This window comes from Nothoprocta perdicaria, unplaced genomic scaffold, assembly GCF_003342845.1.
Source record: "Nothoprocta perdicaria isolate Ctin4 unplaced genomic scaffold, notPer1 scaffold_232, whole genome shotgun sequence".
Taxonomy (NCBI): domain Eukaryota; kingdom Metazoa; phylum Chordata; class Aves; order Tinamiformes; family Tinamidae; genus Nothoprocta; species Nothoprocta perdicaria.
Window position 1 is genome coordinate 39,161 of NW_020455458.1, and position 23,577 is coordinate 62,737.

The following is a 23,577-nucleotide window of genomic DNA, read 5'->3' on the forward strand; positions in this document are numbered from 1 at the left end:
GATGGTTGATGACATGAGTATAACATTATTTTGTTGGCCAGGCTTTCAGGTAGGAAGAAACTTAGGCTTAGTATCTCTCACACTTCCAGGTGCTTTATGGACTGAGTGTCAGGAGTTGAGAATTTCTGCTTCTAGATGGAGGGGATTTCATGTTTTTGATGCCACTGCTGAACAGAAGACACTGAGTTTGGTAGCARTCCATGGGGAAATGGACTGATATTTTTTAATTAAACTGAGAAGGTGACCATAGAGCAGAGCAGCTGCTTGCAGTACCACAACTAACCTTGTCACTTGAAGTAGGATGAAAGCAAGCTGCTCAGGTTAAACTTGAGACACGTTGGGAAGCAGCCCAAATTGTCAACATATGACAGGGCAGGAGTAGCCTGAGCCTGAGGAGTAGCCTGAGCACAAATCCCATTTAAATGAAATGGGGAGAGGAGAGCAGGTGCCTTGTTGCCTCCCAGCTTACTTTTGGCAGCAGGCTGTAGAAATGCTTTACGAGAGTTTGATAGGTCTTTCCGTCCATCGCGAAATGGTAGCTGCAGGCTTCACCTTCCAAGTCCACCTTCTGCTCAGTATTAACCCGTATCTCCTAGAAATAAGACAGTGTTTTTTTCTCAGACTGAAGTCATAATATCTTGAAGCCCTGAAGCCTGGGCTGGCCCTGAGACAGCAGGGTGTCCATGGAGCCATCTCCCTTCCTGCAGGATAACCAGCCCTCGAGCTGGCGGTGGCAGAGGGGTGTCCAGCCCTGCRGAAGTTGGGTCCAGCAAATGGTCATGCAAGCAAGAACCCGTGCAAATCGTGTTACCCACAGAGTGGCTGCTGCGAAGCGTGTCACCCATGGGGCAGCCACTGCAGAGCTCTTATTTGCACAGTTATTTTACATGTTATCAGGAGCACAGAGCCACAGTGAAAGGTCCGTGTCACACCTCTGCATACCTTTGGGTTATCCCCTGCCCCTCCCAGCTGCTCCAAAATGCCCAGCAAGGAGTCCAGCTGAAAAGCCTGGCTATGTCACACTTGCAGCACCCAAATACCACTTTCCCTGGTGGTGCTTACCCTGGGCCCAGCTGCGCTTGCCTCGCTGTCCTCCGCAAGCTGCCAGGACAGGGAAGCTGGAGCAGAGCCCTGCGGTTCACTGGCCTGCAGGAGGATCACGCGGCTGGCACCGCCGACGAGCCCCGCGCTCCTGGCCACCGTCACCGCCGTCTGCAGGTTGTCCCCTGCGGATGGCACCAGCCAGGCAGAGCACTACCACCTGCGGCACCCAGAGGCGCTGCAAGGGGCCACGAGCCCCGGCACTCACCCGTGACCATGAYGCTGCGGATGCGGGCGGCCGCCAGCTCCCGCAGCACCGGCTCTGTCTCCCGCTTCAGGCGGTTCTCCATGACCAGGAGGCCCAGGAACACCAGCTCCGACTCCACCGCCTCTCTTGGAGCRAGGACAGAAACATGAACATGCTGCTTGCGTGTGGAGCAGAACCCTCCACGTAGGCTCTGCAAGGAAGCCCCACTGAGCTGGAAAACCCCTTTCTCCACAGAGAAACCCAAACTCGGGACCAATGAGGCTCAGCAAGCGCTGACGTCTCTGCAACTCCAGCTAGAGCACATCTCCTCCACACTGCAACCCCAAGGACACATGTGCAGAGGGATGGATGCTTGCAGGAACAAGCAGTTAAGAGTATAACCACCATCTACCTGGAAAAAGGTACTGTATGGCAGAGCTACTGTCCTTGCACCTAATGTTGGGGAAGGTTTGGGAAGAGGCAGGCTCCAGGCAGGTAAGGGGAGAAGCGGGACAGGGACACTTCCTTGCAAGCCTCACCTCTCCAGGTGCAACACATCTGCATCCTCTCCGAGGCTCAGCACCTTATGAGCCAGGGCAATGACTCTGAAACCTTGGCTCGTGTATGTGTTGAGCTCCTCTAGGAAATTAGCCGGGACTGTTTGCAGGGGGAAAAGTTTCACCATTAGAGTATTTCATCTTTGCAGACTTCTTTTCCAGGATTAAATGTCCACTCATTAGGACATACTACAGCCCTACCTAGAAACACTGTGCCCCCTCCAAATAAAACTCAACTCTTTTGTACCAAGGCTCTGTAACTGACTGTTCAAATAAGTGATTTATCCATGTATTTCATATGTTTAAATCCACATTGAGGTGCAGGTATTGCTGAGTAGAGGACTGGCCCAGTTTCACAAGTCTGGTCTGAGTTTTGCTGCCAACATGCTCAGTTATACTGGGAGAACTGTTTTATGTCTATGCCTTAATAGGAGAATTCTCCCAAATCCTAAATTTCCAATATTTCAATCATTCCAGTGACTCTGCAAGCAATAAGTTCCTTTTCACTTYGCATTAATTAATAAGCACTTTACAAGCAAAGCTTTACAGTGCAGTACCTACTTATTTATTAAGCTGTAAACAATATACAAATAGTTAAGAGAGGGTAGTAGAAGATATTTAAGACACCTGAGAAAGTGGAACATATTTTTCTTGCTAAACCTGAATTGTTTGGAGGGCTGTGTCATTATATCTTAGGTTAAACTAAATCTTTCCATTGTCTCTCAAAATGATTTTCACCTGTTCTCAGGTCATTGCCCTCTGAAAGAGCAAAGCCCAGAGCCACAGACTATCAGTGCTCTGTTTGCTTYGTATCCGTCAGAAGCATTCAAGCAAATGTGAGCTGACTTTCAAGTTTGCAGACAAATTTGAGAGCAGACCTGCAATACTGCTGACACACAAAAGAGAAAAAGCCTCTGTCTGTGAGACAGGACAGAAGTCTTGGCTGGAGTGCTAATTGGCAATTATCCTTAATAGCAGTTACTTGCATTCTCACAGCAATTTGCCATCGCTGAGATTTGAAGCCTTTGCAAGCAAGGGCAGTGCTGAATTTGCAGGTCAATAAATTAACAGAAAGTTAAGAATGTGCTGCAACATGTGCCATTAGCCTGATCTTACACCTACTCAGCTCTTTGAGGATTTTTGACATGTCAGCATCACTGGTAGCTAGAGCTTCAGCTGGTGCAGGTCAGCTCATGCTGTACAAACCACAATCTTTACTTCTCGCTAGACACTAGGCCCTGTGTGCCTCAAACTTACAAAATAAAGCAGTGCTTTGTTTGTTTGTTTGTTTGTTTTGTATTATTATCTAATGACATTTAACTACTGCACAGTTGAAAGGCTTGTTTGTGGGAAGAGCAGCTGCAGCATAACCAGCTGGGAGATAGAACTGAAAACCTTCCAGATTACAGTCCCAACAGCAACTGTTTTGCAAYAAGCCCCCCAAAAACTCCCAAGTTGCCCTTTCTCAATTCTATACCAGTTTCTGGTCTGCAAAAGCCAGTTACTGTTTCCGGTGCTCCCTTCATGTACAGATCATACTGCTCCTTTCCAATCTTCTGGGTAACAACAGACATTCTCTGCAACCCTGAAGAAAATGGGAATTGATGGAGGATTGCTATTCCTTCCACAGGAGCCTGGAAAGAGGTCAGGAAAATAAGCTGTTATTTCAGTACTTGATTCACTGATGGCACAAAGCAAATCCATCCTGAGCTTTTGCTTGTTCGTTTTTTTCTGACCAACGTGATTTATTCACTTTTCCTGCCTTCTGTCTGGGGGATCAAGCCAATGACTGCAAGCTTGGGAACCACTGCCTTGGCATATTTGGCTTCTTGACAATACTTCCAGAGCCCTCAGTGCTCTTCTTTATATTTAATGTGTTTTCCAGGCTTTGTCTCAGTGTTTTCTTTTTAATAACCTTATATTGATTCCTGAAGCTACAAATGTGGGAGCTGACATCTGATGTACTACAGTGACAATACCAAGGGAGCAGAGTAATCCTAGAAATAACTCAGTAACTTTTATTATTTTAAGTGGTAGATTTGGAAATTATTAATTTTTAGACACCTGAGCCCTTCTTCAAGTTGCTAATGTTTTAGAGACCACCAACAGAAGGAGTCTCTTTCCTCCATCAGCTTTTCTTGCCTTAATAMCTTTCTCCTGCTGGTCAAGATGTACAAGGCTCTGCTGCTGCCCCTGGCTGTTGCTATATCCCCTCTCACATCATTGCTCTTTATTCTGTGCTTTTTTTTCCAGCTTGCTTTGTTTTTGCTAGTTTCCAGTGTCTTACCAGCATTTCTTCCTTTGTATCCTTTTTTTTTTTAATATATTTTTGTCAACTGTATTCAGGTCTTAGCAGAGAGAGAGCTTTGCAGCCCCAAGATGCTGGCCAAAAAGCCTAACCTATTCCCTCTTCCATTTCAAATAGAATTTCCTTCCTGGGCTCTAAAAGCTTCAATCCTGGTCTACTTTGCAAATGATGCAGCACAGCAGCAAAATAGTGGTTGAGAGGTGTTTTAAACCCTCTAGCCAAGGTAGATATGCTAGGACTTTGCAATGCTGTAAGAAAAAACAGAATATTCAGGATATTCACACCAAATACTTTTTTTCAAAGAGAATTGAACTCACAGCGCTGGCCTTTGGTCCGGGTCTAACTATGCAGGTGTCAAAATTGCTGGCCCCATCATGAGCTGTGCTGTGATCCTCTATTTCCTACAAAACAAAAACATCACTGGTGCCATCTCAGGGTGCCAGTGTCCCCAGGGAACCAGGCAACGGAGCAGCCAGCTCACAGAGCTCACTAATGAAACCTCATTTATTTGTGCTGCAAAGAGTAACTTCTACCCTCAATTTTTCATTAGTCTGTCTTTTTTTTTTTTTCTCTGCACATCTCTAGTAATGGTTGTTGATTTAAGCTTCACATCTGTCTTTTAAAAGCAGGAACAGCAGCATGTGGCAACGTGCTTCCTCTTTACCGCTGACAGCAAGCTACAGAGTGCTTCGTTATCAGAAACAGCCACCCCCCATCAGCAGGGACAGCCTCCTTGCAGCCTTGCCCACATGGTCCGGCATGTTGTGCCTTATCAGAGTTTGTATTCAAAGTTTACATAAGGAAAAATTGAAATGTCATGGTTTCTCTAAGCTCCATGTCCACATATATTTAATGCCCGGACAGCTCAATGACTAAGGGAAAGAGAAATAATTATCCTTATCTAGCCAATTTTATCTTCTAGGTTCTTGCTTTTAAAGGACTCTTGCTTACGTACTGTGCAGAGGCAGGCTGACAATTTTAGCCGTGGGTACTTAGCCCTCCATGACTTTGCTTTCCATGTGCTGAGTCGCATTCCCCCTCATGTTCCCCTTCTGCCCAGTTTTCCATAGGAGTGAGCATGGGAATGGWGCCTCCCCGCAGCCCCACTGCAGGACCTGCCCTCTGTCTTGCTTATTGATTAATATCTCCTGAGCAAAACGTTGGAGGAGAAAACACGACGGGGCATTTAACTCTGATGCCCCAAGGCCCCTTCCTTTCTGCACCGACACCGTTTTGCTGATCAGAGGGCAGATCCAGAAGCCAAAGGGCGCGCAGAGCCCGCGCGAGTGCTCCTTGGGCTGCCCGCTGTCACCACGCCGTGCGCCCGCGGCCGGCTGCTCGCCAGCGACCAGGCTCCCGCTCTGCTTCCTTAACTTGCCRCTTCCAAACCAAATTAAGAGAGCATATGCAAGCAGTCCCGAGCAAAGCAATTGCTGGAGGCAGCAAAGAGCTGCCAGAGCGGCRCCAAACTGCGAGGGACTGCGAATAACAAAGGCGGCAACAGCTGCAGGAGGACAAGGCCGCGACCGCCAGGCCGGGAGAGGAGCGTCCATTGCAGGTAAGCATTTGAGCTCAGTTTAAGAGTGACCTCCTGTAGGCTGGACTGGGGATGTCTGCAGTTTGGATGTGTGCAGGGGAGAGGCCCCATGTTACCCAGTGCGTGGCCTCGAACATTTTCAGGTCCAGCGGGTCTCCTTGTAGCGTCTCATCCAAAACAACCAGGGAATGGCAGCTCGCCATGGCTCCGCACAGAGGGCCCCAGGGCAAAGGCGTGCTGGATGGGAATTTATGGATTTTCTGGAACCTGGTTGAAAGCAGAGGGTTAGTGGGAGTGTGTGCAGGGGGGATACACAGACACGGGGCCTCAGCTCCTGGGGGCAGGTGCTGCTCTGCTGAGTGCGTGCCCGAAGGTGCGACCTTCATTTCCACTAGCAGATACTACACCTGCGTATCCACAGAATCTGATTGCTTGTCCTTCACCCTGATTTTGAAACTAGGGAAGTTCATTGACCCATATCGAGCTACACTGAGGCACTCTGCACTTCATCTCTGTGGCCCGGGCTGGACCTGTGTGGGGCTGGGCTGCCTAGTGGCTCTGATTTTATAATGAAAGTTATTCTGCAGAGTCCTTTTTTTCTCACAGAAATGTTTTTCCTTGTAAGAAAGGAGCAGGCTGTATGTCTGCCAGGCCAGAACACAGCCCATTGCCATTTAGGCTGCCACACTGAGGGGAAATTTAAAATATTTTATTTACCTTGGACCTTATTTTATTTATTTGGTAACTAAAAACCTTATTTTAGTTACCTTACTAACTGCCCCATTAGCAGAATGGGAGCAGTGAAACACATCTGGAAGTCCGCAGCATGGCACCTAGCMGCTGTACCCTAAAGAACAATGAAATCCAGCACCTATTGTTCCTCTGGGCCATCAAAACCTATTCTGTCTCCAACAAATTATATCTGGTCTCAGTCTGGTCATAATTGGCTTATTAATTAATTAGCACTTGCAAGATGCTGTAAAACTGCTAAATACTGTACAAAACTAGCAAATATTTATATCTTATTAAATGCACAATAGGATATTTTGCAATCGAGTGAAATTCCTTTACTCTTATTGCCTAGCAGTGTTCGGATTAGCTGACAGCTATTCTTATAATATGTTTAAGAATGTGACTGTTTAAGAAAAAGTAATTATGTAAATACATTAATGAGATCAATGCAGACAGCAATAGCTCCTCACTGCATGTTGGCAAGCCACCAGTGCTGGTTCCCAGTGGGTGAGGTTTGGACATGTCTGCAAAGACATCCTCATGTTTTGACACCTTACAGAATTTTCTGTCACTGGAATTTATTCTCATAAACACAGCCAATTTTGTTCTGTGGCTCCCATGAGCAGATGCTCCTGCAGGACAATCTTACTGGAAGTAACTGTGGCAGTGCTATGACCTTCTGCCTCTTGGGAGGCTCCAAGCAGCCTGCTGAGCACATAGTTTTCGAGTGTGACCCCCCTGGATCACAGGGCAGGAGCAAGGACAGCCTATAATATATGCCTGTGTTTTGGTCCTAYTACAAGAATTTTTTATTGAGTGACACTTAACTAACCTCTTCTCATTAACTTGTATCAGATAGTAATTTTCTTTTTGTCCTGCAAGGAGCTATCAGGAATGTAATTTTTCGCCTTTCTCAATGAATCCATCCTTTCATTCATTATGCTGTAATTATCTCCTTGGGGTTGAAGTCACTGATATATTAGCAACTACTAATGAAATCCAGGGGCAGATAACAGCATATCTGATTTGTCCTGGCCACTATATAAGATGAATATTTGAGTTTGGCATAACATGCAGACTGCACCACATGTTGATTGTATTACAGGGAGTTGATTAAATGGTATAATTCTGGGTATAGTCTAATTTATTTTTTAAGAAGGTGGATATCACTTGAGAGTTTTAATGTGTTTTGGGCTTAGAGTTAAAATAGACTCCGCTGTGGGTGTGAGGGAGCAGAAGCACATCTGAGCTTTACGGGCTTGACTGTTGCAGTCGTTATGAGGCTTCACTGATTTATTTCACAGTATTTGCAGAAGATAGCAGAGATCCAGTGGACAAAGTTAGTTGGCATAGCTGCTAATTTCAACAGAAGCAGCATTATCCTAATGCTTAAATGATGAAAGGTTTATTGACTAGATTAAGGATATTTATTGAACTATGCTGCAGATGACATAATTGAAAAGCTSTGTGCATATTGTCCAAATCCCCTCGGGGTAATTACAAACACTCATGCTGCTGCTGACTTCTGGTCCGTGTGTTTGTCTAGAATTAGCAGAGACACATTTATTACTGTGTCTCCTGCTGCAGCACGCAGAGCTCTCCTCTAAGGGTAACGGAATCGGGAGGTGCAGGGGAGGATGTGTGCAGGTCAGGCAGCAGGAAGAAACCCAGCATGGGACCCACAGCACCTCCACCACCCCCAAATGCATCCATCTTCGTTGCATTTTATTTGCTGTCCCTCTCTTTTTCCTATGCAAGTGCCTGTGTGCTGACCATGTATTTGTGCACTGCATTCACACTGGACATGGCCAAATTAAACCCTTCCTTACCGGCTTCCCTCTGAAGGGATGACACCCCAAAGATCCAGTCCATCCTCTGTCAATGTGCCAGTCTAAATTAAAATAAACATCTGGTTACTTTGATACCGCCCACACCTTCCTCCTTGCCACAGTCTCAGAAGTCCTCTGTGGCCTTCCTGGCTAGGCCAAACCTCCCACCACCCACCTGGGCACCTCTGGAGGATTTTGGTCCTAGAAGTAAATACAGACAGATGGAGTGGCTAAACAGATAAATAAATAATGATTTAAAAAAACCTAAACATATTTCTGTCAGCCAAAGCACCTTTCAGTGCTGCAGAAAGCACCTTACTTTATCGAAGCACACCAGGTTGATCTGCCCGCAGATATTAATCCTCTGGGGGCTGATGCAGAAAATCTTCTTTTTCTTCAGCCTCCTTTGGGCATAAACTATCGCTGTTGTCAAGGCAGCGGGGATGGCGGGCGGCACGGAGACGGTGAGGAGCAGGAGCGCCATGGCCACCACCTCTGCCACCGACTTCTGCAAGCAGGGAGAGTAACGGGCTGCCATGGGGTGCCATAGCCGCCCTCCCCACCGAGTGACACCGCTGGGGGACCCTGCCGCGCTGTGCAGGAGCAGCGCACGCCAGGTCCTGCCCCAGAGCATGACAGAGGTAGTCTGCCTTTGGTGTCCCTCCTCCCCGTACCCCAGCACTGATTGCACTGGGGACAGCACGGGCGAGACCAGGCGCTGCCAGGCGCTCAGCGCTGCGTCACTCGTACTCACTTTGTGGTAGACAAATACACAGACCGTGTAGATCAGCCCCAGAATGCCAATGAGAGAGAGCCCTACAATGAACTTGAAGGCATCTCTGTAGAGTTTGAAGTTCATAGGTTTGGGGTAGAGGATGGACCTCACCAAGTCTCCTTTAGCTGTGTTGAACCCTGTGTGAAGACACATGCCATGTATCGTGTACCAGACACAACAGCTTTACAGAATTAACAGGTAGGTAGGTAGGGCATGGGTAGGTTGGGGATGGGTAGCATCACACATCCCTTAATCATCACATGGGAACCAACGTTTCTCAGAGACAACAGGTTTCTCAGAGACAACAGATCTACTCTTGATCTGAACTACAAAGAGAAGAGAGCTTCCTTAGCAGTCCCTTGCATTTCCTTAGCAGTCCCTTGCACTTCCACTTCCCCTCTAGAAGTGAAAAATACACGAAATACCGGTTTGAAGCACAACAGCTCTCACTGGCCCTCTGCCTGTTGGCTTCGCCTGTATGACTTCCGTGCCACAGAAGAGGACATGTCTCCGATAGTCTTCCATGCTGTGGGTTTTCCAGGGCATCGTGCTCTCCATAAGAGGCAAGGGAGTTTTGGTAACCGGAATACTTTCACCTAGGAACAGGATTGTGCGGCTTCACTTAAGAGGGATTTAAGGTTTTGATTMTCCATATTAAAAAACCGATAGCAGTTGTTAGGCTCTTAAGCTTTCCTAATATTAGTTTGTATATGGATRTACACAGGTGAATTTATGTTGACAGCCATTGTGATTTTAATCCCAAAGTGCATCRGCTTCTCTGAGCTTTTCCTATCAATTATTTTGGATCAAATTTTGCCCTAACTGTAGCTAGTGCTCATTGTTTATGTAGAACACAGACACCTATCCTTGAACAGAATTGCTGCACAAACTGGTCCTAAAACTCAAAAAAAATACACATGTTGTGTATTTGAGCATTTATACTTTCTGTTCCCACAAGTGTATCAAACCTACTTTTTTTTATGCAGATAAGAAATATTTATTACATAATAGAACAGATCAAAAGCCCAAGACAAMTGTAAATTATTCAACTTGTATTTCTCCATGCCCTGCCATGAACTATTCTAACAATTAACAAACAAATCACTATCAGAACAGATAGGGTCGTCTCCCTGACAGAAGACCTGCTTGGAAGTGGTAGCGTTTCGTTCTCCAGGGGCGTACCTGTGAGCATGCCCTCGTTCACAACGCAGCTCCCATCGATGAGTACCGCATCACATGGGAGAGACAGCTTTTTTCCATCCAAAAGAAACAAGTCTCCGGGGACTAAGTGACGAGATTCCAGCTTTTTGCTACCTGTAGTACAGTATAAAATGAACTTGTGCACAAACTCTGAGCAGTAAGAAAAGCTTCCAAGGCATGTATAACATCATCTAMCTTCTGCAGTGCATAAAGGCAATGTTAGGAAAACTGACTGCTGAGGCTTAGGAAAACTGAAAAGCAGCAGTACAACGGCCCTGTATGAACATCTGACTCCAAGTCCTTGTCTGAAGTTGTTTAGTGTCTATAAATCCGTCAGACCAAGAAAACATATGTAATGCTCTTATATCACTCATAACCCTAGTACTGCACATCTCAAAACCCCTGGGAGGCAGGGAAAGTCTGTACTGTCTATTTTATGGACAAGGAACCCAGAAATGCAGAGAAAACCCATACTTCATTGGGTGCCATACTTCTGGCCCCCCTGAAAATTACCAACAAGTACTTGGACAAGATTGTACAAKTTGGCTATAGCATTGCAAGGAAGCTGGACTCAGAAAGCCAGAGTTGCTATCTGGTTGCTTGTTTCTGAAATTCACTTTCCAAATCTGTTCTTGATTCTTGCCCCAAATTGCCAGGCCTGTGGGCATCATTACGGAGCACCACACACCTCTCCTCGCTGCCTTGTCCTGCCCACCTCCTTCTGCACCCATTCCCCCCACAACCAGCCCTCCGTACGCTCCTTCCATGGCAATCCACATGAGCCGTATAATTCCAGGTGCATTTCATCACTGTTAATTACACTGTCAAGCAATTACAATGAACCACAGATGACTCACCTTCGTTCTTTGTGCAGACTGTAACCTCGACTTTGTTGTGCGCCTCCACAAGGTCATGTAGCTTGATAGACTGCTGTTGGTGGGAAAGCGATTTGAGTGTTGAAAGCCAATACCGAGATTAATCACTATGTTATGATCATCCTATTGACAAAGAAACTGAACTTGACTGAATTATCCAGGGCAGGTTTCACATCCCTATTGKGAGTAAGGAGGTGAGCTCACAGAGTTAATCTAGAACAAACTACTGTGGACCTAAACTTTTATTTTCTTGCCTTTGATACCACTAGACCTCCCTCAGCTTTCAAGGTGCTCTCTCTGGCATGCTCCAGAGTAAGTAGGGTAGAGTAAGCAGAGTAAGAGCTCCATTCTTGTTAGGAGATTATGAATACAACAACCAAGTTGTAGAGACTATCATTACAAAACAGTCATTGCAAGAAGAAAAAGCAGCGATTCCAATTTAGCTGGGTGCCAATGCTTCACAGTTCTGCAATCTGATTGAGACAATTACATATCCTGAGATAATGATGAAGTCAGCTGCCACTGTGTGAACAGAGAGAGAATGCGTTATCTTGATTTAAAAACTGCGATTGCAAAAAACCCTTCATCCCAAAGTGTGGATTTCTYCATTAGCATTGTTCTTGCAAGGATGTTAAACCAGTTTGAAGAATATTATAACATTATAACTCTGCATGCCAACATGTCCAGCCTCACAATGAAACCAGCCTTACCAAGGAAAGTTGAACAGACCTTGGTGCTCTGCAGTACTGGCATATGGCACCAACACTGTTTCTAGAGATCTTWGAGGGATGTGAGTGCTATGCAGTGTACAGATCTCAGCCAAAGATACAAAAAGGTGATTCTTGGCCAACGCACCTGCACTGGCAGTAGCCCCAGGTGCCTGCAGAGCAGCTTGCCGGGGCTGGAAGGAGCCGCGGCACCAAGAGCTGGCCCGTGCCGAGGTGCAGGGCCTGGCCGCGCCGCCCCGGCCCCGCGAGCGGGCGCGGGAAGGCCCCATCGCTGCAAACTGGCTCCGGGGGGCAGTTTACCACCTCTTCCAGGGTGCTGTTCAGCTGGTTATAACCCGAGAACAATTCTCAGGGGTAATTCTTGCCACTCTCCAGCGATGCAGTGCAGGAAGGATAAGTTGGGGGCAATGCAAGCTGTGCCTGGCTTTGGAGCTGCCTGTGCAGGCTCAGGTGGGCTTTGGGCACAAACATTAGCTCAGCACACCTCATAGCAACCTTCCTTCTCATTGTTTCRCTCCTTTTTTCCTTACTCCATCCTTTTTCATGTGATTTCTTACCTTCCCTGTGAATTTAATGTGGCAGAGGCTAGAAGAAGAGGTTTCAAAGGGAGAGCTCTGCTTTTCTAACAGTAAGCACCAGGAATCTCAGGCCACCTATTCACTTATCCCTGCTGAATAAAGATACTCAGCAGAAGCAAAATGTTGTGAAAGAATTAATTTCATGTATTTTCCTTTGCCATGGAGTGTGAGGATGTCAGGCCTATTACATGAGTTCTTTACCTCAAAGACTGAATGAGCAGAGACTATTGAAAATTGCTTCTAAGAAGTTCAAGGGCAAAAGTGATGAAAGAATTTTAGATATTTAAAAAAATCATGCTTCTTATTCATTTAAGAAATGCTATTTAATTACTCTTAAGAAAAATTAGGCTGGAATGTGGACTCCTGGCCACAAAGCCTTTGTATGCCACGTATCAAACTTCAGTCCTCTTCCCTAATTCCTGGGAAGTTCAAGACCACCAGATTTTTTCYGTAGGAATAAATCTGTAGTAATACAGCAGAATAGGTAGTAAAAAATAAATTAATATCTGTAAAGACAGAGCCTGGAAATAGCTACRTGTTCTGTGTCTGTGATAAATGCAGCCAGTAGCAGCGTGTGGCACAGCAAGGCAGCAGGCCGCGCAGCACTCACCTGCCTCAGGTCATACACGGTTAAGGCAATGGAAATAATTGACAGGATTATGATAGCCACCGAATATTCAATATAGCCTTGGCACAGCCACAGAGTGAGGGTGAAGGTTTGGAACACATAAAAGGGGTTTAAAATCTGCAAATACAAATGTAACACTTGTCAGGAGAAGGACACAACRTGTGTCAGGAGCAAACAAGTATGGGGCAAGGCAGGAACATTCATGATAATGTCTAGAAGTCTTGAACACTAATTTAAGGGATCATGTTGTTATTACAAGCCAGATTTCTTCCATGGTGTTTTTGGAGCATTAACAGATTCCATCTCCTAACTTTGCAGATTACACCTAGCACAGGTTGTCACTGAAAGAGCCATCTGCATAACAATTATAACTCGGATGAATTATTCATCTGAAAAATTTGGTCCCTCAGTGAAAATTTAATACATTTTCAACATTCACTAGGGCAAAGTGACAGACACTAAATCAGGATGCCAGTCCTGAGCCACTGTAGCAGTATCTGGACAGAAATACTGCAGGTTTATGAGGACTGATCTGCCTCAGGGCATGACCATTAAAATTTCAAACATGAAGCCTCAAACATGGATGGAAGTGCAAAGTTGATATTAAATAAACTTTTCAAAGTGCTAGACTGGAGTTTTCTTTCATACCATCTCCAGGGACAATGAAAGGCTGGAAATGTGAAGTCCAGCCARTTTCAGGAGCCCTGGAGCTTTTAATTTWTTTTTTTTTTTTGTAGGGTATTTCAAACAAACTCCACTTATGGTGCTGACTGCACTCATGCATGATACATACTTGCTTTGCTTCCCATCCTTCAAAGCTCTTGCCATTCTAAAGGCAATTGTATAGTATCCAAAGTCCCTTGCTGTGTACACGTACAACATTATGCTCTGTTTGCAAAAGCTCCACTTACAGGCTAGCAAAAATGTATGGCCAGCAGCTCTCTATATTAACTCAACAAGTAACCATCACACACTCATCTTTCCTTCTACCCACAAGATATGTTTATTTAGTCCTCTGCAGAGGAAGATTAATCTTGCAATGGATCTTGTTTGCTTACATAGATAACAAAATTGACTTGCCTCTTAAGTAATATGAAAAAAAGGAAGTTACTAGATGATAATGGCATTCAAAAATATTAATTTCGCATATGCTTATTTCCATTCTAGAGCACATATATATAACAGCAACTGCGTAGCATTGAATAAGGAAACCAAGAGTTTAAGTTACAGAATCAGAGGTCTTCTTGTTCAAATGACAAAAGAAATTTAAAATGGCAAAATATTTACTTGGACATTATTAAAACAATGGTATTAAGGAGGAACAAGCAAGCTATAGTTGTACCGAAGAAATTTCACTGCAGACATCCATGAAGGGCTGACATGAAAGGGGGACATAGTTGCAGAGGTGGTTGTGGTCTGCCCAGCAGCTGCAGAAAGCACAGGCTCTCCAGGCACACGTCACGGCCGAGCAGCAGGGCAAGAGCACCCAGCTTCTGAGGGAGATTCWCTCAGCAACACGGGGTTGTATAGGGCAGAGTGACAGCACTAGTCCTCCAAACTACAGCTCTATGAGTAGCAGGGTATTCCTAAGGATAAGATCTAGGTGCTATAAGTATGCAGTATATATCCTACTATCTAGATAGTCTTCCCCACAATCTAGGAAATATGCTAAAAATATTATCACCATTTATAGCCATAAAGGAGGCCCACCAGCTTTCCTCCATGGCTTATGCTTATGAGGCATCAATTGCCCCATCCCGGAGTGCCAAGGAGAAGTCTTTAAAACACACCTCATCTGCACACTGAAAGGCAGCCACACTTACTGACCTCTTTAAAAAGTAATTTCCAAATGGGGCGAATTTCAACTTCAATGGCATTAGGGCCACACACCAGCTGCCTGCAAGAAGACAGAGTCCCAMGTGCTAGAGATTTATCTTGTAGAGAAAGACGTCATGCAGAAAGCTGTGCATGTAACATTAATACTTTTAGCTAGAAAAGTAACTTCTGGAAGCACAGATATCTGAGCAGGAAACAAACTATCGTAGCTGATCTTTTTTTTTTTTTAAGAAGAGTTTTTATTCAGAAGACAAAGTTTACACTTTTTTTTTCCTGAAAAACTTTTCAGTTTTCTGCTAAATGCTGTGATGAGCTTTTCTGAAAACTCTTAAAGAGATCGTGACAAAAGATGTCAGACAACATTTATTGTGCCCAAGATGCCAGAGCTGGCAGCATTTTCTCCAGACTTACTTCCCCACTACTTAGAACAGAATAAGCTGAGTAAAGTGAGAGGGATAATTTTGCACATTTTAGAATGCCATTTACACCACCTTACCAGTAAGGTGAGTAATGGAGTGCTCACATGAATCTCAAAGAGGGACTTTGTATGTCTTACAGTCTTAGGTTCATAATTAGCTCATGTCTACTAAAATCTGAAAAACACTAATCAGAAAGGAAATCATGTAGACGATACCTCATCTTCTGTTCCTCCGTTGTCAGGCCAGCTCCAAATTTGTGATGTATGTTGTGACATGTGTTGCTGTCATCTATCGATCTAGGATAAGAGAAGAAAGTTCAGGCAAGAGAGTCCCCATTAACAGAGAGTTCTGTAATGAGCTGCTCACACTCACCCAACTTTCTTGAACTCTTTTACAGAAAAGTCCCAAATATAACGGATTTTCTGCACCTGGATACATCTCATCTGCAAGACGAAATAGCAAAAATTCCTTTTTCCACCTCATTATATTACAGACACTCTCTTCCATGTTCTAGGGAGAAACTTCAACTCTTTCAGCAGATGAGCAGGGGGGTTGGACTCGATGACCTCTGAGGTCCCTTCCAACCTTCGGCATTCTATGATTCTRTGATTCTATGATTTGCYGGAAGGCGCTGGCAGAGCCTCTGGGGAGCTTGCAGGTGCCTTGACTCTCTGACTGCATTCATCGTCTCCTTGCTCTTTCTCCTCCATTTACAGGTGACTTACCTTTAAATGTGGCTTCATTAGAGCTCTGTTTATGACAGAATCTTTATCAGCTACTTTATCAGGACTATCTATTTTACTGCCCTCAGGTGGCAGCCATGTGGACAAATCAATCCAGGTCACCTTCTTCTTGGTGTACTTCTGAAACTCATCCTAGAGAAACAGAGAGGAGTTCGGTGATAAGTCCAAGATGTTGCTAGTAATAATCTTTCCTGACTCCAAGAAGAAACAAACTCTTCTATGAAGTGCTTTGAACTCTGCAAATGAAACCAATTGTTCCTGTAAAGCCTTGCCACTCCACTTCCAAATGTGAAAAATAGCTACTAATGTGCTACATCGTGCCAGTAAAGAAAGACAAACTGCCCAGTAAATGGAAACAACAGGTTCTGCTGATAACAATAAGCCCAAGAGTCCACCTACCGTTGTTCTAAGCAGCACAACATCTGCTTCTTCCAAGCTGCAGGGGATGCAGTTTGCCCGCACGTCCCATTCTGGCTTCCAGTAGAAGAGCAGCAGCAGAGCCCCGCAGGACAAGATGTAGCCGGCGATGCACAGGGCCTTGCGGCTGCCCTGGCTTTTGTAGCCGAATATCTCCTGCAGAGCAAAGACAAGGAAAAATCAAAATATACAAAAATCAAAATATACAGATCCTAAACTCAAGGCCTTAAGTCAGGAACCCAGATTTGCCTGGTTGGATTCTTAAGCATTTTTGGTTAAGAATTCTTAAGCAAAATGCTTAAGGATTCTTAAGCATTTTTGTTAACCGGCTTGACCTTGGCATTTGTTCATCGGGGCAGGAAGCACATGTTTAATGAAAGGAAAGGCTGTTGACTGACGCCCCCTAAAGCCCCAAGGTCGTTTTTGGAAATGAAAGAGTTTGCTGATTGATATGATATAATTAAGGATACAACAGAGCTGCTGAAAGGAAGATGCTGCCGGGTGGCTGCCAACAGGAGCATTTTCGTATCAGAGTTCTTRTATTTCTGAAGAATTACCTTGATTCTGCAGCTTTTAGCATCAAAACTAAAGCTATCATCAAGTTGTTGTGATAACACTTTACCTGACTTTCGGTATATCATACCAAATCATCCTATTTGCCTGCAGCTGAGGAAGGTGTTGTTGTGAGAACTTGTTGCCAATTGCAAAGTCCATCTTGCTGAAAAGGAACAGAATCTCCCTCTAGGAAGGTATAGAGGCAGTATATAGTATAGTAGCTCAAGCCCTTGAGCAGCTCCTCTCCTCCTCTGCCTGATACCTATAGGTATGTTGTCTTCCACTGAAAAAAGGTGCTTAAGGATCTAACTAACTAAACAGGTACTAACAGGAGTACTTGTTTAGCACAGATTATTTGTTTTAAGGCTGCAGGGAAAACTAGAAAAATATCATTTCTTTTTGTATTGGGTCATCTGGAGAAAAAAGTGATTATTTTCAATAAGGCTTCTCAATTTCTGCTGCTTTGAGGCATTTGTTTTCTTCCTTAGCTGTCTCTTTGCTTTCCCTCCTACCCATTAAATAAAAAAAGACCAAACGGCTCCAGATAATCCCTGCCCCTTCACCCTGGAGCTGGTGTCTGGAACAGGGATTCACCCATGCTGAGGGCTTGTGTCAGAAGCTGGCAACGCTGCTGGGGGGTGGCTGCAAGCGAGCCCCTACCCACCGCTGACCCACGGCCGCTTGTGTCACAGCCCAGGCTGCAGCCACCCACGGCTGACACGGCTGCAGCGCATGCSCATGCAAGAAGGTTGGGGAGCAGAGCTAATACCCGAGCCAGGCCCCCGATAACACTGCTCATCCACCCACAGACCCACAGAGACGTGATGCACCTGCCCCTGAGAAGCTATTGAGCAGGTGGGSAGATGTGGGCAGAGTTGATGAATGGGAGGAAATGTTCCTGTATTTCTACTCTTGAGTTTCCTGGAGGCTCTGAAAGCTTTCTAGAAAAGCTTGCTAACTAAAGTATGTGGTGGGGGTAGTGCAAACTGTCATTGAATCAACTTCCATATTTGGGAGGTAAAAAGGTTGTTTAAATCGTAAATAGGATAAAAAAAATTAAAAAACTGCACTTGAATTGGAATGCCTGCTCCATAGGACGGAGTTTGCAACAAAGAGGAACGACTCGAAGAGGGGTTATACAGACAATTATACTGATTCAACTTCAGGTATAACTTTAAAATGATTTAAAGACAGTAGAGGAAGCTCCTATTTAGGTTTAAGAGCAGAATTAATTTGATTTAGCTAAACTCAGATCATACTCAACATAAACKAAGCTGGAATCAATGCAGGTCAAGTAAAATGAAGATAATCATGCAACCCTTAGTACCAGGCTGACAAAATTAACTTCAGACTAACTTGGTAGCTTTTAAATTTACAGCTGTGCTGTATAAGAAATATTATTTCTTTAAAGGTCACATAAATTTAAACCAGTAACTATAGATGTTGTTTTAAGGTATGGAAGGCAAACTATTGACTGCAATTAGAAAATCCATAGCAATTTTCATTTGCTTAATAGTGGGATTTTTAAGAATACATTCCAAATGCAATCCTGGAGAGCAGGAAGCCTCCTGTGGCTGTGAAGCAACCACGAGCTGCAATCTGCATGCAAGGAGAGAGCTTCTGGCTGTGGGGAGAACACRCCGCTTCCAGAGCTTGCATCACAAACACACATCTAGCAAACACAGGTGCTGCAGAGTTATGCACAAGAATCTGCTTTTGTGCACTGGCAATACCTGGATTGCAGTTGTGCTCTACACAGGCTATTGAGGAGAAAGTTTTTGTCTCAACCCCAGCAGGGTCTCCACAACCACAACGTGTTAGCAGGCAGAGTTTCCATCTCACTGGGTTTGCAAGGCACTCCCTCGGCACAGCCATTTCAAGCTGCTCCACAAACATAATCGCCAGAGTCAAAGACAGAAGGTATATTCAATTTAGCAGTAATTAAAAGTATTCTAAGGACAGAACTTTGCTCTGTAGGTACTTTTAAAAAGGTTGAAGAACAAGTGATCCCTGCCATAAGAGCTGCTGTAGACTTCCCTTATCTGCCCAGTCTTTCTAGACCAAGATCCTAACATGTCAGGAGGAATGATTTAATCACTGCTCTGGAAATCATCCTGGATGAAACTTCTTTTTGAGCATCTCCCCTGTCACAAGCTTTTTGATGACAAGATGAAAAGGAAAGAGTGCCTTTGTATTAGAGACACACAATTATATTGGAATAGACAATGAAATAGAGAGTGGGGAAAGGAACGTGCCTCCTTGATCAAATAATTTCTGGTGGGCACGGAGACCTCTTGCACATTTCATGCATTTGGAGTGACCTGGTGCTTTTCTCAGTCCTCACTTGTCAAAAACTAATCTCGGAGTCAGCAAGGACTGATCCAGGRTTTTGCCTTCAGCAAGGCTGTGCTGAAGAGGGAGTCTCCGATGGGGAGCGAAGACCAAGAGCAGTCGGAGGCATATCAGAAGTGAACCTGTGGGACAAGGGACACACAAGAAAATCCAACCCCAGCAAACCCCCTCGCTCCTTACCAGCTCATTTTCTTCATCCTTGTTGAGAAGCATATAATGATCCTTCCAAAACTTTTCGTCCATCAGACGGTTCTGTTCTCAGCTTTGAATGTTCTTGGTGAGGCGAGCAACGTMAGGTGGAGTCACTGACTTGAACTCAGTGCCATGTTAAGTTCACCTGTCACCATGGTCCTCTCTGCTGCCTTTGAGCTGCTTCTGATTTCACAGCATACGTGTTTCTTATTGGGCACACAGGAGAGGGAGGAAAATCCAGCCTCCTGCATAAAGCTCTTAYGTAACACGTGCGTTTCTCTGCCTCCTTTCATTGATCTGCTCACCGGGTTGGGAAAGGCTGTGAGCAGAGTACCAGAGGCAAAGGGAGGGAGCAGCTACTCCTCTGCAGGATGGGACACAGCTCTGGGCAGAGCCCAAAAGGAAATCAAGGCACACGACAAGATAAAGGGTGGGAGAAGACCTGAGCACTGTGGAGAGCTGAGCCCAGAGCAGCCGTGTTAGATTGGAGATTATTTCCAATATGCCAGAGAAGGGCATCTATCCTGGGGCAAGACTTGGTTTCAGCCCAGTGGAGGTGCATCATAAAGCAATGATTTTTAGATGTGGATCTAGTTTCAGCTTCATCAATACTTAGAGCTTTSCCTCAAACCATTGTTTCAAGGTGACTAAATTACAAGGAAAGAGCAAAGGGGCTGGATGAGTAATTTGGAAGAGCCCAGCTGATYGACAGGACATCTAAACTGCATTAGACATCAACTACTGCAAGGTAGGGAGAGATATCAGGGCCTCTCACCACTAATCCATCCACCAGGAGCTGGAGCTGCAGGGAGGCTTTAAAGCCCTCTTGTGTCTCTGCTATTCCCTTGTACCCCCATTCACAGTGTTGCCAGAGATGTTTTTTCAGACATTAGTCTGAAATTGCTCTGTCTCCCCTCATTCTCCCTCTGTCACAAAGTCTGAGAACAACCATTTGTCCTGGTAGGAAAATGTGCTGTGCTTTCATCTACGTTAAAATGTAGATGCCTTTGTGAACAGAAGCAACAACCCTGGGTTTGCTGAGACTGTTAGAAATTCCTTCTGGGTTCAAGAAAAGGAATGAAATTTACTACCACTGATGAGAGCAGGAGATTTAAAGTCCATAGAGAGTTTTTTCCAAAGATGTTATTCTCCAGTSATGACAAATCAAGAATTTTCCTGAGTTTCTCTTTTCCTAGTTGAGAGAGAAAATAGTGTCCAGAGCCTGCAGTGATTGATATCTGAAGTTCTATGTGTCCCATAATTGGTAGATTCAACCTGGAAAGTACTCAGGCAACTGAGAGAAGCATCTTTTAGTAAATGGACTTTTATGGAAATAAAACCACTCATTTATGTTTCTTCCCTTTAAAACAGTCTAAGAAAAGGCCTGTCTGTCTGGCCCTGGGATGATCCAAGAGTAATTGTCACCCTGCTGCATCCTTAAAGGCTACTCGGAGGTGGCTTTGCATATGCCAACCTAGATGCATCCTTGGGGGTTCTGCCATCTGTAGCCATATCCATCAAGATTTGATGAAATAACAAAAATGGACCAAACACTGGAGAATTCCATGGAATGTGGAAAAAATATGTACTTTTAGCAAGAAACCCTGTAATAGAATATCTATTTTCATTCTGAACTGGCTAAAGCCTGAAGTGAGACACATTTTAGCATAAAAAAGAAAAATAGTCTACTTTCATTTCTACCTGTTCTGAGAAAGCATCTGTAAACTCTTAAACCACTTTATTCATATTCAGACATTGTCATCCTGTTTTCGGCACATGATACACTTACAGGCCATTCCACTCCCTTATTTTAAGAAGCAATGAACATTTCTTAGGTTCTGGCTAGTGGTGGCTTTTGTGTCCTCTGAGGACATGCTCATATCAAAAAAAGCTCAATGCAAAGGGATAAGTGCAACCAATAATGAGAACAGTGATTGCCTAAGATCAGCCAACACCCTCTGTAATTTTCCAAGGACTCAAGTAAGGTATTATTTGCAGGGGTGGTGTTACTAGTTCTCTGTACTTGTAATTTGATCGTATTGGGTAAAGAGTTTCTGTTTTACATGAAAATGATGTCCACTCTCTGGACTTGATGTCTCAGCCATGTCCTTGCATGGGGCAACGTGATGCTTATTGCAACTACTGCAGTCCATGTTTGCAAAGTGATTCCCAAGCTATATGGAGACCTCCAGATGCCGTCCTCTAATGCAGTGGTGCCAGTAACTGAGAAGGGGAAAAAGGGGAAAAAGAAGAATGTAGGGAATTTGAGACTCAAGGTATTATAGGCTAGAGGAACCACCTTTAATATACAGGTGAAAACTACATAGAAAGATGTAGTCACTTTGTAAGTACCTAAGGGATAATGATGTGATAAGGAACGACGAACATGGATCTGTCAGAGGAAGATTATATCAAACCAATTTCATTTCCTTCTGACAGGGAGATGCTCCAGGGAAAAAGGAAATGGAGTTAATGTGGCATATTTGGACTTCAGTAAGGCTTTCCCTCAGCTCCTCATGATATTATGGTGGTACCAGAAAATGGGATTGCTCTATGGTAGCCTGAAAGGTTGAACCCTGCACAGGTGTCAGTGGGTCAAAGTCCATGCTGTGGGGCCCAAAGCATTATTTTTTTCATTAGGAGCTTAGGTGGGACGGAGCCTGGGACCTAAATGTGTCCATGACACTAAAATGGGAGAAGTGCCTACTTCAGGGAAATGAAAAAATATCAGCATAATTTTGGGATGCTGGCCAAATAATCTGAAATTATATGGAAGTCAGTAAAATGCTACAGTAGGTAGCAGAAACAAGTACGCAACTGGGAGGTGGTGGCCACACAGCTCTATGACAGAAGATGAGACATGGCAAACTGTAGATTGTTCCCTCTTTCCAAAAATGTGACTGTCATTCCAAGCCATAAGAAAGAGGAGAATGGTGAAATATATAAGATGGAAGGAACTTATTCCACTTGACTTGCTGTTAGCAAGGCCTCAGTTGGAGCTCTGGTTTTAGGAAGGTGTGGATTGAATGGAAAGATTCCAAATGACAAAATGAAGAGAAGTTAGGAAAACATGACTCTGCTGTCTATGGCAGGGAGGACCCTGTTGGCAGCATTACTGGGGCCTGGAGCAGATGCACAGATGACAAGGACATCTCAAGTCTCTCTGGTTTCAGAGAGGCAAGTGCTTTCTGTTAAATGAATTTCAGATCAAAGTAACTGTTTTTATCAGAACCATTCTGTCTATTCTTGAGGCCAACCACAATCCTGTGAGACACCTACACAGCAGTGTGAGTCAGAAGTTATATTTCTTCGGTCCCACCTGTATTTTTTGTTGCTTATTTCCTGCTGGTTTTTTATTTCTTCTGATGATCCCATCATTCTGTTCTTCTGTGTCCTTCCCTACTTTGCAGTCTGCTTTATGCTTAGAAGCTGTATCTGTCTAAGATGTTAAAAACATTTAACTGTGTTGTGCAGCTAAACATAGGACACGGAAAAGCAACATCATCCTTTGATTTTGAACCCTTTGCCCTGCCCTGCCTGATAGGTGTCCTGCCCCTATCGGTCACCATCTGGCCTTCTCATTCCAAATACCCTATTTTATCTCTACTCAGGCATGCCCAGCTGTCTCAGAGTGAGTTATCTAGTCCTAGTAAATGTCCAAGACTGACATCTCTAGAGCTTGTAAACCAATGCTTTAATAACTGCATTCTTCACCTTATCCACAGGTGATAGAGCCAAGTGAGCAAAATTTACAGATAACCTAAAAATCACTCAGATTTGTCCTGCTGTCTTGAGAACTGTGGATGCAACATGCTGTTGGTGAGCACAGTGAACTTCCATGTTACAGCAAAAGGATTCAGATGCTCAGTGGGCTTCTGCAGGCACCATGCATGATTTGGGTACAGGACGTCTTGTAGTTCACTCCACTCCACGTGCCCTGAGCCGCCCTGCTGAAGGGGACAGTGGATTAGYCCCAATAGGACACTGTTGTTCCAGGGCCAGGCTGTCTCCGGGCTAGGTGGTCCATG

General features: G+C 44.6%; 1 protein-coding gene across 1 annotated transcript in view; it reads right to left on the reverse strand.

Annotated features, from left to right (window-relative positions):
* Nucleotides 1–19,705, reverse strand: part of ATP13A5 (ATPase 13A5) — a 28,268-nt gene extending 8,563 nt beyond the window's left edge. The window contains exons 1-20 of the mRNA XM_026039544.1: nucleotides 19,538–19,705; nucleotides 16,433–16,606; nucleotides 16,016–16,165; nucleotides 15,663–15,733; nucleotides 15,506–15,586; nucleotides 14,863–14,932; nucleotides 13,018–13,152; nucleotides 11,084–11,156; nucleotides 10,209–10,340; nucleotides 9,452–9,622; nucleotides 8,991–9,163; nucleotides 8,571–8,744; nucleotides 8,252–8,313; nucleotides 5,807–5,957; nucleotides 4,471–4,554; nucleotides 3,323–3,479; nucleotides 1,828–1,945; nucleotides 1,310–1,434; nucleotides 1,063–1,226; nucleotides 470–592 (exon numbers count right to left, since the gene is read on the reverse strand). Coding sequence (XP_025895329.1) covers nucleotides 470–592; nucleotides 1,063–1,226; nucleotides 1,310–1,434; nucleotides 1,828–1,945; nucleotides 3,323–3,479; nucleotides 4,471–4,554; nucleotides 5,807–5,957; nucleotides 8,252–8,313; nucleotides 8,571–8,744; nucleotides 8,991–9,163; nucleotides 9,452–9,622; nucleotides 10,209–10,340; nucleotides 11,084–11,156; nucleotides 13,018–13,152; nucleotides 14,863–14,932; nucleotides 15,506–15,586; nucleotides 15,663–15,733; nucleotides 16,016–16,165; nucleotides 16,433–16,606; nucleotides 19,538–19,600 — 2,451 coding nt within the window. The 5' untranslated portion in view covers nucleotides 19,601–19,705. The remainder of the gene's footprint in view (nucleotides 1–469; nucleotides 593–1,062; nucleotides 1,227–1,309; nucleotides 1,435–1,827; nucleotides 1,946–3,322; nucleotides 3,480–4,470; nucleotides 4,555–5,806; nucleotides 5,958–8,251; nucleotides 8,314–8,570; nucleotides 8,745–8,990; nucleotides 9,164–9,451; nucleotides 9,623–10,208; nucleotides 10,341–11,083; nucleotides 11,157–13,017; nucleotides 13,153–14,862; nucleotides 14,933–15,505; nucleotides 15,587–15,662; nucleotides 15,734–16,015; nucleotides 16,166–16,432; nucleotides 16,607–19,537) is intronic.
* Nucleotides 19,706–23,577: the final 3,872 nt, after the last annotated feature.